Consider the following 15117-nt stretch of genomic DNA (forward strand, 5'->3'; position numbering starts at 1 on the left):
CCGCTCCCGCAGCGCCCCGCGCCCGCTGCGCCGCGCCTCGGCCACGTGCGCCGGGCAGCGCGCGCCGCTGCCCGAGAGGCGGGGGCGGGGCCGGCGGCGGGGGCGGGGCCCGACGGGGCGGGGCGGGGCCGGGCCGCGCTGAGGGGAGGCGGCGCGGGGGCTGCCGGGAAGGGCCGGCGGCGGCGGCGGCGGGGCGATGGCGGCGGAGCGCGGCCGGGGCGGCCCCCCGCGGCGGCGGCGGCGGCTGCTGCGGTGGCGGCTGTGAGCGGCGGCGATGCGCGGCGCTCCCGGCGACGATGGAGGACCGGTCCCACAAGGTGCTGCTGGCGCTGGTGATGCTCTTCCTCTTCGCCGTGATCGTGCTGCAGTACGTCTGCCCGGGCACCGAGTGCCAGCTCCTGCGGCTCCGCGCCCTCAGCCCCGCCGCCGCCGCCGACCCGTACCGGGCGGAGGACGAGACGCCGGCGCGTTTCGTTCCCCGTTTCAATTTCTCCGCCGGCGACTTGCTGCGGCGGGTGGACTTCAACATCAAGGGGGACGACCTGATCGTCTTCCTGCACATCCAGAAGACGGGCGGCACCACCTTCGGCCGGCACCTGGTCCGCAACATCCAGCTGGAGCAGCCCTGCGAGTGCCGCGCCGGGCAGAAGAAGTGCACCTGCCACCGGCCCGGCAAGCGGGAGACCTGGCTCTTCTCCCGCTTCTCCACCGGCTGGAGCTGCGGGCTGCACGCCGACTGGACCGAGCTCACCAACTGCGTCCCCTCCGTGGTGGACAGCAAGAAGGAGGTGCGGCTCCGGCCCTCCAGGTGAGGCCGTGCGCCGGGCCTTCCCCCGGGGGCGCTTCCCGGGCGCACCGGTCCCGCCCCGGCTTGCGGTGGTGCGGGGCGGGCGATGGACCCGCCGGGCGCAGCCGTGGCGGGGATGCTGCTGCGTGTGTGTGTGGGGAGCTCGGTCGGTACCGGGCACCCCCGGCACGGAGCGGGCTGCAGACCGGGGGGCAGCGAGGGCTGCGGGAGCCGGAGCGGCCCGGGGCTGCCGCGGCGGGTGCAGCGTGCCCGGAGCTCTGCGGGGCGAACAAAACCTGACCGCGGCTCTGCCGCGAGTTAAGCGTTTGAAATGATGTCCCGCAGGCTGTCGCGATTGTCACTGCTGATGGGGAGAGCCCAGGAGTTACAGAGCCCGGCCCTGAGGGCGGCGTGCGGGGGGACACCCGAAGAGGCCTGGCAGCCCCACGGCTCGGGGACCCCCGGCGCGGCTCTCCCACGGCTCACGCAGAAGCGAGGGTCCTCCAGCTGTCTGCAGTCTTCCCCGACAGCTTCTCCATCTCTGGGAGGTCGCCTCCTTGCACTGGTCGGCCCGGGTACACATGCTGTAGCTCTTCTCTATGCCAGGAATTAACTCTGGGTTCTAGGAGTGCGAGCCGCTGTTTCTTGTTACAGCTGAAGTTTAGCTTATGCGGATGGCGGCCTTGCAAAGTAAAGGTTACTCTTCTGGCTGAATATTACTTGCAAATATTTGCATCGTCCTTCAGTCCTAACTGTGTTTATTTTGTGTTTGCATTTTGAATTTTAGTGACACTGCTCTCTTCATCCCTGTACCTTCCTTCGAAGTTGCTAACCTTGCCTGACTGTAGCTTGCTGGTTGCCTAAATGCTGCCCCTGCCTTTCAGAAGCCCAGCTGGCTTGTTCTGCTGAGTGGCGAGGACCTGCTTCCTCAGCTCCTGGAGCTGTTTGATTACAGCAGACCTTCAGTTGTAACAGACCGAGCAGCTTGTCCGTGGCTGTGCGTGCAGCTGTACCGTGTAGCAGAACGGCTCAGGATTTTAGTGTCTTTTCACATTGCTTCGCTGGGAAATTAGAAACTAGGGTATCGCTCCTATTGCGCTGTTAGGCTAATGGCAGGTCCCCTTACAATGAGGGTACTGTTATATATCATGCTATCTGAAGTCAAGTCTAAGCACAGATTCACTTGAAATAGAAGGCAATTTCTTTCTAGAATTCCTTTTATATAGTGTGACACTACACTGCCATCTAGTAGAAAAATGGTTAGCGTCATTATCTTCCTGTACCCAAGAAGCAGCTCTTTATGAGGCTGGGCTATTGTGATTCCTACTCTTTTGTTTTCCCTACTGCTTTGAAATTTAATTGTCTCATTTTTGTGACATCCCATTTGCAAACATCAGGAGCCAATTCCTTGCCCTCTGGGTCTATTAGCTTCCCAGTTTCAGGCTGCTGAGCCTTGCAGGCTACGTAGTTTATTTTACCTGTCCTATAAATATGTTGTTTGTCAGCAGAAATGGAAATTGCATAATGTGCGCTCTCTTTTGCTGAACAGCTTCCAGTGATCTATCTTTCTCTTCCCCCAGAGATGGGTCTGGCCTGCAGAGTTGTAGCTGTGGGGCAGGGATTCCCTTCCTTTCCCAGAGACAGGTCTGTACTTGGGGTTGGTCATGCCCTCCAGAAAACGGGGATAGTCCTTGTCCTGAGCCCACCACCTTAGGCAGAAGGGGATGCCAGGCTTGGAGAGCCGAGTTTTTTGTCTGTAGCTTTTGGCTTTCTGTTTGGTTTTTTTTGGGGGGGGTTCTTCCCCCCCCCCCCCCCCCCGTTGGATTACCAGACATGCTTTTCTGAGTCGAAACAGAAGTGTTTCATGTACCTGCCCAAGAGTTCAGAGCAGTGGTTCCTCGTCCAGCAAACCACGTACATCGTCACAGCCGACTTCTGAGAGATCGCTAGGACTCGTGACTTGGGATTGAAGCCAGGAGAGCGGGATAAAAATGAAGCTGTGATGATTTTGTGTTAGGTAGAGGTCTACTCTCTCAAAGGCTTTGAAATGATGTTATATTTTTAATAACCTAATTACACAGCTTGCTTAAGAGCTGCAGTTATTCTCCCAAATAATGTCTTGACAAGCAATTATTTGGACCGGGACTTCTAAATGTTTAAAAATACAGGAAGAGAAGAAGTTCTTAAATGAACAATAGTCCCTTCAAGTCTCCCTGCCCATTGTAATACTTTGCCTTTAATTTTATTTTACGTTCTCGATTTAGCAACATTCAGCTGACAACTAGTTAATTAGCACCTATTCCTAGTGCCAGTAACAGACTCTAGTCTAAGCACTTTCTGGACAGATAATAGCTGCTTTCAGAGCAGCGGTAGGTGTGGGATGAGGGTGTCTGAGCGAAGGCTCAGCCTGGCTCTGAGCAGGGCCAGCCTGGCTATTCCTGCACTGGGGTTTTTGGGGGGAGGCCTGACCGTCCTGACTGGTGTGTGCTGAGTTAGGGCTGGTGGGGAGGGAAGGACCTGCACAGCCCTGGCATGCAAATCCTGAGAGAGGGGAGTGTGACTTGGAGGAGCACAAGGCCCATTTGGGAAGCATCTTCAGGGCAGGGAGCAGGATTCGGTCAGGAGCAGAGGGTTTCCTCAAGTGAAGCTTGGCTTGACAAGGGTGGGAATTCCTGCATTTGTAATCGAGGTGATTAAAAAGTGAGACCTGCCGTAAGGGTGATTGGAGCTGCTTGGCAGCTGCATAATGCAATCTGTAGTTGGTGTCTTTGGGCTGTGTAGCCTTGTCTAGGAATAGCCAAATGAGTGGTGGTTGTTCCAGCAAACTTTTTAGCTTGCACCTGTGTGTGATTACTTTGCCCAGAGGTTTGCCTTGAGGGGCATGGAGAGTCTACCTGGCAGATTGCTGGTTAGCTGGGCTGTTCTGTAGGGGCCTTTTCTTTTGTTTAAAAGTTGAGCCTTTGTTAGGCTGGAGGATACCCTGTCCTGGATCTGGTAATGCTCAGCACTGGGTACAGAGCATCACCGTGATATCATCTGATGGGATCAGCCTGGAGGGAGTGCCCATGAAGAACCTTGTTGCCTGCAGCATTCATCCTCCAGCCTCTGCTCTTAATCCCATCACTAGTCTGCTTCTGTTTTCTTTGGGAATTGCAGGCTTGGAGGGCAGATTCCTGCACCGGAGCACTAGAAATACTCAGGATGGCTGTTGTGATATTTTCTTGTTTTGGATTTAACACAATGGTGCTTTCCTGTCTATGAGCATATAGGTTCCCAAAACTTGCTTTGCTTTGTAGTGGTGGCCTGTGCTCCTTAATAAGTAGTAAGTAGCTAAATAGGTCTCCCTCTCCTCCTTTGGTCCTTTCTTGCCCTAGAGGAACACGAATCTCTGGGTGTGGGGAGAGGGATTTTTTTTTCTTTTTTTCCCCCTCCTTGGGTCCTGTCGGGGTGCATATTCTGTATGCCCCCATTCCTACTTGTCTCCTGTTCCACCAGCGCTCTCACCACTGTGGCATCCAGAAATTTTGGGAGAGGGAAGAGGAAGGTGCAGGCACAGCTGATGCTTTGAGTGCTCTGGATTTGCTGCTTGGGAGGTTGTGGAATGGGCTGATGGTGGTGGCAGAAAGGAGGGGTTTGTCTCAGCCGCTTGGCATCGGCGGTGAGAAAGCAGAAATGTGCCTTTTCCTAGTCGTGAGTGACTGACTTGGGTCACTTGATTGATTGTGGAAGCCTCAAAGCTTTTGGCACGCTGAACTGAGGCAGCATCCAAAGTAACTGTGCGTGAGAGCATCACAGAACCGAGATTTCGCTTGGCTCTGGCTAATTATTATGGGAAGTATCTACCGAACTTGTCTATAGCAATAAATCCAATGGCACTGTTGCAAGAAACAAAAGGCCTTGGGGTTAGACTGGAAAATGTAATGAGACATGGGAGCAAATACAGATACCTACATTCTTAAGTGGTGTCATGGCTTCGTACCCTTGTCGGGTGAGAGACGTGGCTGTGGGTAAAGGTCAGGCTGTATTTGGTGTCCCTCCCGGCTAGCATTAAAGGAAAGAGATGTTCTCCATTGAGAGGAGAACGAGCTTGCAGAGCTGCCTCTGGAGCCAGAAAGTCTGAGATTGGAAGAAATTTTACACTGCTGGTACAAGCCTATTGGACCAGGACCAGGGATGGTGCCTGCTGGCTTTTGGGAGGCCTGATGCTGGCACCGCGTTGCTGTGATGTGGGACAGAAGCCCCTGGCAACGTGTGGATATTCTTGTCTTGTCCCTACATGTTAGTTAAACTCTTCTAAGTTAAGCCCTATGGAAAATCTAAAGAAAAGATGCGTTAAAACATTTCCCAGCAAACTGGAAGTGTTTACTGTGTGTGGCTCCGTTGGCTGAACAGATTAATCCTCCTGCTCTTGGAAATGTGGTGGGATTTGCATCTGCAAATCTCATTAGCTCTGTGCTCCACTGCAGTGTGCCCGACTCCTTGCAAGCCGGACCGCTGGCAGAACCCTGGGAAGAAGGTGGCTTTGCTGCAGCAAGCATTGCCATCAGCCCTGGCGTGAGCTTGGATCCTCCTGGAGCAGGCTGGGCTCTGTGCGTGGGTTTTCCCAGTAAGCTGCATCTGTGTGGAGGGGGGGAAAAACATCATGTAACGCTGCCAGGGAGAGAAAAATCGTTTGGGGGGTTTGCTTGTTAGGGAGAGGCCTACTCAACAGCTGCTATTGAAACAGCAAAAGGGGATGAGCTCTGTTTCACCTGTAGTGGTGGAATTTGGGGAATAGTTAAGCCCCGTAAATAGGCACCAGACCCCTTGCAGGCAGGAGAGATGCTGTAGAGTCCCACAGTGCCCCAGGGCTTGGGGTGGATAATAAAGGCTTCAGCAGGAGGTGGACAATTTAAAACCTCTGGATGCTGGTGGAGCAGATGCTGTTTCCAGGGATGGGGTCCCCCAGTGCCACTGCTTTGGGTGTGAAGCCTGGCCAGGGGGGGCTGCTCGGGGAGAGAAGGGGACCGGCGTGGCTGAGCTGGAGGCTGTGAGCGAGCAGATGGGGTGACCTGCTGTAACTTGGGTCCTGGCCAGAGCACCAGCAGGGTGCCTGCCTGCCCTTGAAATACACATCGGTGAAACTCCCCGGCAAAAACTCTGCAACAATTGTAAAGCCGAAAAAAACCCATAACGGAGCGTTTGCAGAGATGCCGCCAGGCCCGAGCGACTCCGTACGGCTTCATTTATCAGCGGGATTTCCTAATGACCCTGCTCATTTCGGAGAGGTGGCTGCTGCGGCTGCAGGATGAGATATGTGGTGAATATTACCTCGCCACCTGCAAACGTGTGCCTGCGGCTGCTGAATTTCCCCGCCTGGCACCTGGTGGGACCGAAGCTGGGTCTGGTTTTGGGGCGTTGGAAGCAGCCTGCAGAGCAAAAAAGGGGCCTTGAGGGGAGGGGCAGAGGATTATTTTCATAAGTACAAGTGGTTTCTTCACCTAATCCCGTTACAGGACCTGACCTTGAAAATCTCGGTTATAAACTTAAGTTCGTGGATTTTAAGTTTGGACTATAGGACTTGTAAAGCTCTCTAAATTGATACTGCTGGTTTTGCAGATAAAGTGTTGGACTTCTTAAAGGGATTAAAAAAATCATTCTCCATATTAGGTCTCTTCGGTTCTCCTCTAAATCTTTAATAAAGTGCAAATTGACTTTTAGTTGTTTAAAAGTATATGTTTCCTACTGCCTTTTATTTTAAATTTGGAGATTTTTTTTGTGGGTAGGGAGATGATGTGAATTATTGCAAAAAAAAAAACAACCCAATTATTGCAATAGAGCAAGAAACAAGGCACAGGTGTTATTCCTTGCACTGTTTATTCCATTTGTTATCCGAGTTGGTCCTCCCTGAAGAAAAGAGTGGGAATATGAACACCGTGGCATGGTGCTGTTGTACTAAGACATGATTACGTTTTCTTGAAAAGGTGCCCTTCTGCTATTTTTTTTCTGGGAATTTATAAATATGAAAATGAAACTATAAATACATGCTTTGACTGTACTAAAATAGACATAGATTGTGCCTTGTGATCCCTCTTCATAACTTTATAACCTTTATGAAAGGTTATAATCAAAGGTGCTTGGAAGTCAGATGTCACCAGTGGGTTATTTATTTTTATGAAAGACAGATTTTTAAGTTTAACAAGTTGAGCATCAGTTCCGAGGCGTATTAACTGAGTTTAATTTGTCCCTCATTTATTTAATCTGAATTGTCAGGAATCGTGTTCTCTACTGATGTAAATGTCTGCAAAAAGGACTTATTAGTAGATTTGATTGCTTTTTAAATTTAACTAGCAGAGATGCACTGGCATGCCTAAGAGAATTGGTCTGTTTCTTGTGAACAGTTCAGTGCCTAATGAATCACTTCAATGTACTTTTCTGAAGGAAAGCAGAGCAATTTAAATGTGCAATGCATTGATTTACCTCAAATGGATTAGGCCTCTGTGTGCAATCCTTTGCATTAATTTACTTTCTCCACAACTGTAATAATAAAGGCAGTGTTTCTGCACGGAATCAGCCCAAATTAGCTCACGTAACTTGCTAGAAATCAAAATAATTAATATGTGGCTGAAAATGGGATGCGGGAATGGATCCTTCTGAGAGGACACGGGTCTTGAAGTGCCTTCGGGAGCTGTGCCGAGGGCAGGACCGTGCGGCTGGAGCCCACCACGGCTGGGACGCGGCAGGGGGGCTGTCTGCGTGCCCCGTCTGGCCCCCGCGAGCACCGGTTGAGTGTAAGGAGGAGAGATTGTGTCCAAAGTACCGATCATTTCTTGACTTTATTACGGAGAAAAAAAAATATATATTTGTAATTTGGTGCAACTTTAAGAGATTTTTTGTTTGGTGTGGCAAGGTATGTGTTTTAAAATGACTGAGGGAACAGTACAAAAATCTGTAACTCCAGCAGATTCGAGTATATTTTATTGCTGTAGTAACTTTTCAGTCCCTTCTTCCCCTCCCCGTAACGTCCAATCCGCCGTGCAGTCGCAGCGTTGGGCTAGCTCTGTCCTTGCAGAGCAGCCAGCAGCCAGGACACAAAACTCCGAGTAATTCCTTATTTAACCACTTAGCTGCAGAAATGGCGCCTGGGCTTTGTTTCGCTCTGCGGGGATTACTGTGGCCGAGCAGCCCTCACGACTCTCGGCCTTTTTTGGAATTACCCTTGTAGGCTTCTTACATACTTGTGAGGATTAATTTCCCACGGCTAATTCCCATTGCTGGGCAGCTGCCTGCCCAGATGTAAACCTGTGGGGAAGCAAAGCGATGGAGCATCCCCAGCCATTGCCTTCCTTCCTCAGGAGCCCGGTTCCCTGCTCCCAGTTTGAGGCTGGGATGTTCGCCCGAGCAGCGCCTGCCGGAGTTTGCAGCATCTTGGAGGGAAGCAAAGCCAACCAGGACAGGAGATGCGGGACGGTGTTTTTGTATGGGAGGATGAAGGCAGCGTGGTGGCCGGGGTGGGGAGGCAGTGCTGCTCCTGCCTTCCTCCTCCTCCTCTTCTTCTTCCTTGGCAGCTGGCACTGGAGAGCGAGCGTGGATTACTGTTTGTGATTGATTTGCTGATGCTGGCAATTGTACGGTGTGTTCTGGGACTAATAGGGTAGCACCGAATTATTCAGGCGTTATTGAAATGAATCACATTTGTGATGAGTAATAAGTAGCAGACTTTGGTATTTATGAATAATTAACACAGTAAAGTTTTTCTTAAACAGACATGAAGAAATGATTTAATTTCTACTGTGAACACTCTGTAAAATTAATGAAAGATAATTGCATTTGCTAATGTGAGACTAAGAAGCCAAAGCAATCTATTTTTTTGTGTTTAAGTTCATATTGCTGATGTAAACAGTGAATGTATAATTCCTTCAATATGTTTTCATTGGGTGGGACCTGTGTTTAACATCCAGTGGGATGTTTTTTGTTGAAATAAGTCTATTGGTAAACATTTAACTCACTGTTGCCATTTCCCTCCACTCACGTATCTCTGGGTGGGTAGTGTATACATGTGTATAACAAGATAATATTTTTGAATGACTGGCAATTAGGACCAGCTTTTTTTCCTCTTCCCTGACTCTAGCTTTCTTCCTCAGCTGTTCATGCTTTTAAAGACAGAATCCATTTAAGATATTGCTTATATATAGCTTTGAGTGAGATCCCTGTTTACTTAGTTTTGAAAAAAATCATTAGTCTTTAGAGACCTATAAGTCATAAGATCCATTAGGGGTGAGACTCAAATCGTGTTACTTCTTGGTTCTCAGCTGCTTATCCAACTCTGAAGGAGCTGAACTTTTGATGTGATATAACTAAATATATGCAGCTATGAGGGAGATAATCTTGTGGCATTAAACGATTTTGCACATCTCCATAAAAGCATGAAGAGGACTGTGCCTTTCATGAGGTCCTTGTAGCGAATGCTCTTAATTTCCCGTAATCAAAAGGACTGTGAAGTTTTCATGGTCTTAGAGGTCCAAGTAGCTGGAAGATCAATTCTTCCTTTACTCCATTTTGTGTTGGGTAAATTAAAACATTGCAAGGCTCCCAGCAGTGGGAATCTGCTCTTTCAGACTGCTGTTTGAACTGTGGGATCCTTCAGCAAACACCCAAATCAAGTGAGTAAAGCACGCCCTGTGACTGATTATTTTCTCCAAGCTTCCTTGTGTTCAGAGTAAAGCAACTGTTTTAACCCCCCGTTAAGGAAAACAGTGTTTCCTTGGTCAAAGCCAGAGAAGCTGCTTTTGAGAGTTGCTTTTTCAGGGTAACTGAGGGGAGAGCATTTCCTTTTGCCTGTGGGAAAGCTATTCCCTGGAGCAATCCCAAGCCATGCTGAGGTTGTGGTTTTGTTGGGTTTTTGTTTTTTTTGTTTTTTGTTTTTGTTTCTTTTTTTTCTTGCAGGTTCAGAGAAAGTTATTGGCAATGTGTTTGTGTCCTTGTCCTGCTTGAGCAAAAGCCACCAGGTCCTGACTTTCTCCCTTTCTTGGGCAGCACCTAACTCATCTTGATAGGGAAGATGCTGCGGGAGTCGTCCTCCCACGGCACTGCCCGCGGAGGACTTTAATGGGGCTGGATGTGGGTGGAGGCATCTGTCCGTGCGATGGGATGCTCCCAGAAGAGCGGCAGGCTTTGTTACTCCTGGAACTGATGTTGCCAACTGTAGATGGGGAGAAAGATGGCTGCATGGCTCCTGCCTTTCACAGAGTTGTTTGTTTTTCTGTGGGGGTGTTGGATCTAATCAGTACAGTGGTAGCACCGAGAAGTAAGACAAAAGTGCTCAAGGAAATGTCAGACGCAACAGGATGCGTCTGCCTGATGGTAGCTGAGTGACTTGCAAAAACATAAATGGCATAAATGAGGCTTTAACTCCTTCAATTCTGGTGTGCTGCAAGTCAGTCACTGATAAGATGAAAAGCTTTTGTGTTGGCATGGTCTCCCCGTTACGTTTTCTCTTTTCCTAACTGTGCATCTTTAGCTGAAACTTCAATAGGTTTTTTTTTTTTGGCAATTTCCAATAACTTTAGGTCAATAAAATGTGGAGTAAAGTTTTGGCTTTCAAATAAAGCTGACTTAAAGGTCAATTGTTTGGCCTTCTGGTGGTGGGTTGCTGCTGGGGACTGTCTTCTTGGCTCTGGTCTGTGTGGGAGAAAAGTGGTGGCTCAACATGCGAGTGGGATTTGAGAAGCCAGGACTGCACACCTGGGATGAGTCCTGTCTCCATCACCATGCCTGTCCTCTTCCTCTCGGCCTCTGCCTTGCCTATGTAATTCAGCTCTTTGCATCAGGATCTCTTTCTTTTTTTAAATATAAACGCAATGTACTGTACTGACAGGTGACTCCAGCCTCCCATGTACGCTGCCCCATGCTGGTGTCCTGTGGGGGCTGTGGCGTTCGTTCTCTTGTTCTCTCTCACGCCAGAGCTCTTGTACAATCTAATTTTCACCCCCTTTCATGGATGAAGCAGTCTGACTTCGCTCTTTGGAAGGAACAACCGGGGAAGATCAGAAGCCTGGTACAGTTGTCCCTAAAGGTATGTCTGCAAGCCTGGTGCTCTGGCTCATAGAAAGGCATAGTGAGAAAAGCCAGGACCTCCTCTCCTAAATAGGAGACATTGGGTATCTAACACCAGATATCCTGACCAAAGTCAGTAGGAATGAAATATTGCCGCTGTCCTTAAAGCTTTTGCTTTGTCTGGTTGCAATGGGTGACTGTTAAGGCTGCATCTGCTCAGTGGAGAGGACTAGACTGTCAGAAGGCAGTGGTAGCAGACACCTAAGAGAAGCTGTAGTCAGTTCCTTATCTCTCTTGAACACTGTTAGTTTGCAAAACTATCCTACATAGCCATTTAAGCCAGGCCTGCTTCTGAAACAGGCCAGATAGACCGCAGGTGAGCCCATGTCCTTGAATATAACTGATGCATTTTGCAAATCGGAGTTATAAATGCCTTTTTTCATTCCATTTCTAGAGGAGAGGCAGAGAAAACAAATGAAAAGAGTAGTTGCACCTGCAGCTGCTTCTCCTGAGAAGCTACTGGCTCACTTTCCATGCTGCTAGTTGCATTTTGGATGTCAGCAGTGTTCTGGGTTGGAATATGAGCACTCCCAGAATTTTTATGGATAGAGGCAACTTCCCCACTGAGTTAGATTTATGGGGTAGTGCTGAGGTTCAGCTGATAATACCTGCTGGAGTTTGGAGATTGCAGCTTGCTAGCAGTGATGCAGAACCGCTGAAGAGGAGGGCGATGGCTAAGGATGAATTTTGACTGGGGAGTAGTTCTGCAAGCTGTCTTATCGCCCAGTGTCTTGCAGAATATTCAACATGCTACCACATGCAAGGAAAAATTGCAGTTTTGCCAGAAATACAGTCAGCAGAAAATGTTGCACAGGAAATGCCTGAGCACTGCCCTATGTTTGGATTACTGAGCTCTTTTGTTGCTTGCAAGGGCAAAAGCATGTGAATAACAATCCTTGTCTGTGAGCATGGCTAAGTATATTGGACCTGAGGTTTGGTGCGATATAGCTTTTGGAAAAATCTGCCCTACATTTTTAAAAATTTATTTATTAGGACATTTAACTGAAGGCACATAACTGAGAACAGTGCTGATATTTCTGGAGAAGGTGTCGGAAGGAGGTTGTGCATCACTAGGTTTAAGATGTGCACAAACTATATCTTGTCAAACCTGAACTCTGTTGTGTGAACAAAAGTACTGAAATATATTGCTTAAGCATATACTGAAAGTGTTTAAATGTATTGCTAAGTGCTTTGCAGAATAGGGGTCAGTCTAATGGCATGAACACCTTTTGTTGCCCTGGGATGGTGAAATTTCCTGCTCTGCAGAGCTGGGATTTCGTGTGTCTTAGCACTCGTTTGGGATGCCAGCTTTCCCTGCTGTAATTCTCCTTTTCCTACAACTTGGAACTGGTCAGTGCTGCAGCTGCGTGTGCGCCAAGGCGAGCAGAGGGTGTAGGGTCTAGAAACTGGCTGAGACAAGTGAAAACTGAGATTCTCTGTTACAGGACCCAAAGACCTAGAGAGCAGCTTGGGTAAGTTGATGCGTCCATGTGACGGTGTCTGTCGTGGCTAGTATATCAGGTTTGGGTTGGGGACCTGGAGAACCAGAAGCAGCAGCTGTTTCGGACTCTGCATAACAGCCAGGCCTCTGCAGGAGAAGGCTGTAGGAATAGATGCCTTTCCTGGGCAGGTTTGGTTTGAGGGTGTAGGGGAAAAGAGGAGTTTTAGACCTCTTTTCCACCAGCATCTGGGAGAGCATATCCAGAAGGCCAGCTCCATTTGACCTGAATCCAGACCTCCCGTCAGCCAATCTCCTTTATAAAATTGGTCAGTGTATCAGGCAGCACAGAGGGGAAAAAAAAAAAAGAAAAACACAGAAAGGACTTAAGAATAGCTGAGCTCATGGTGAGATAAAAATTTCTCAGAGCCTGGATTATGGAAGGATCCGGTTACTTGTAAAATATATAAGCAGATTCTCTGCCTCGGCTGCGGTGGCTCAGCAGTCATGCTGGAGGATTTGATCGTGTGCTCAGCCCATCGTGCTGCTCTCCCAGGTACAGCTGAGGTCTGGAAATAGAGGTCTAAGGTTGATGACAACTTGTGTATTAAATGTTGCAAATTAACTGTACTTTGGAAATGGCAAATACAGGCTTTTTTTAAGGACTCTAAGGTTCTCCTCTTTCTTGTCTAAAGAGTTGGTTTTGCATTTCCCATCATGTTATGTTATTTTCCTGGAATTAGCAGGACAGTTTTGCTTCTGCTTTTCCTCATGTATCACCTGAATTCAGGAAAGTGAATTGCTTCCTGCAATAAACCTGTGTATTCATGGAAGAGAAGTACAGTATCATACTTTATTTTTTCCCTTACAGTAAAAATATTTAATGTCTTCTATAACGTTCTATCAAGATAAGTGAAATTCTGGTTTCTTTACTCCTGTGATTAAAAGATCTTTTTAAGGGTATTTATATGTGTCTCAGTACATATTGGAATCCCAGCACTTGTACCAGCCTACCCTCCATTGGTTGGTTAAACCTGAGATCTGGCATCTCGTGACGATGGATACTCAAGCTGAAATCTGATCATCGAGAGAAACTAAAACAGTCTGTGAAGCAAGTTGCTCTTTTTTTGGCAGCAGGCATTACCAAACTGCTTTCCTGTGACTTTCACCTCTGTGTGTTCAGTTTACCTGGAACCTGTTTCCTTATTGGGGTGGAAACCTCATCTCCCTCCAAATACAGGGCAGGTAGAAGACATTGGACACACGAGCATTTGCAGATGGCTTGCCTGTCTAGGGCTGCGTCTTTTACAATGCAACTAATCATTTTGGTTATGGCAGAGGACTGGCTTAATTTTCTAGGGAAAGGGAAAGTGGGCATCTGGGATGTGATGTAAAGGCAGCAGTTGCAGTTCTGGGCTGTGAGAAGTCATTGCCTTTTTGTATTTGTGGGAGTTTGTGTTGGGCTGTTACAGGACTTGAGAGACACACATTCTTTTGGAAGTGGGTTATGGTAGGATTTATAGATGCTGAAAAGTGTGTTGTGTCCCAAGGGCCTGACCTGTGCTAGTGTAAGTGGTCCTAAAATCTGCAGTGTGCTAGCTGGTGGGTGTCAGTTTGGGATGTTTGGAGAAGGCGGGAGCAGAACACAGGCTTTTTAGCTTATGTGGACATCATCCTTTTATTTTGCAAGTTGTTTTTCATCTTTGCCTGAGCAGCTGAGATGAAACATCCCTTTCTCTTAAGAACAAAAGCAAACCCCTTTGCTTTAATGCAGGTACCAGGGCTGGGATGTGCTGCAGTCACATATTGCATCCCTTGGCTTTGATCCTTGGTTGTGGTGTAGGAGTGCACAGCACAACTCAGGAAGGTGTGGTGGTGAAGTGGTTTTAAGTCCCTGGTCTAGACTGACGCCTGTGTCCCTGGCCCCAGAGTAAGTTAAGATCACTGCAGGCTGCAAGCGCCGTTGAGCTCTTTGGGGTCACCTACAGCAGCCGCATCCCCTGGTGCATGCAGCCCAGCCAGCTCTTCCCTTGCCGCCTGCTTTCCCTCCTCGTATGGCCCCCAGGCAGGGAGATTGGAGGAAAAATTGCTGGGAGGAATGTCAAAAGGCTGTCTGTTCCCTTCCCTGTTTGAAGATTGGGATTCTCTTACTGGTTTTTATTTTCTGCACGGTTTTTGTGTTAAACAAGAGCAGCCTGTTTGCAAGCTCCACTGCTCCTTGGGCTGGGAGCAGGGTGAGTATCTGCCTAGCAGAGATTTTGTGGTAAAATGTGTTGTTGCTGTACTTGAACACTAACCTGAGGGATTTTTTCCCTTCTCTCTGTAAACAAGCTTTTTTTTTCCCCCACTAATGGAAAATTTCAGCTTGTCCTCCACTTAACCACAGTTCAGGCTTTTCCAGGAAAACTGAATGAATCAGTAACGCTTTCCTCTTTTGCTTCTTGTATGCTTAGTTAATTGTATTATTTTTATTGTGGGTTTTGATTGCATAAAGCCCTTTTTCTCTCCTCACTGGCATTGATCTCCAGATAAGAGAGGACAGCCAGGATCTCTAAGGTGGTGCTTTTCCCTCCTGGGCTGTGTTACCCTCAGACCTTCAGAGTTTGGAAATCATGGATTTAGGAAGAGGATGAAGCTGGACAAGGGCAGACAGACACTTCTTACAGCGCAGTGTTGTGCTACGGGCTGAGGGTTTTTGATTCAAGTGGAGTGCAGGAATGAGCATCCAGGAGCACAAGGACAACTTTTGAGTTTCCCATTTGGCGGCAGGGAGAGGCAGCTTCCATCCACAGCTGCC

General features: G+C 48.5%; 1 protein-coding gene across 1 annotated transcript in view; it reads left to right on the forward strand.

Moving 5' to 3' along the window:
- Window positions 1-296: 296 nt before the first annotated feature.
- HS6ST2 (heparan sulfate 6-O-sulfotransferase 2) overlaps window positions 297-15117 on the forward strand; it is a gene marked incomplete at its 5' end in the record, with an annotated part of 132970 nt that continues 118149 nt past the window's right edge. Inside the window, one exon of the mRNA XM_082323066.1 lies at window positions 297-808. Coding sequence (XP_082179192.1) covers window positions 297-808 — 512 coding nt within the window. The remainder of the gene's footprint in view (window positions 809-15117) is intronic.

Source organism: Platalea leucorodia (genome assembly GCF_965183815.1).
Source record: "Platalea leucorodia genome assembly, chromosome: 10".
NCBI classification, from domain to species: domain Eukaryota; kingdom Metazoa; phylum Chordata; class Aves; order Pelecaniformes; family Threskiornithidae; genus Platalea; species Platalea leucorodia.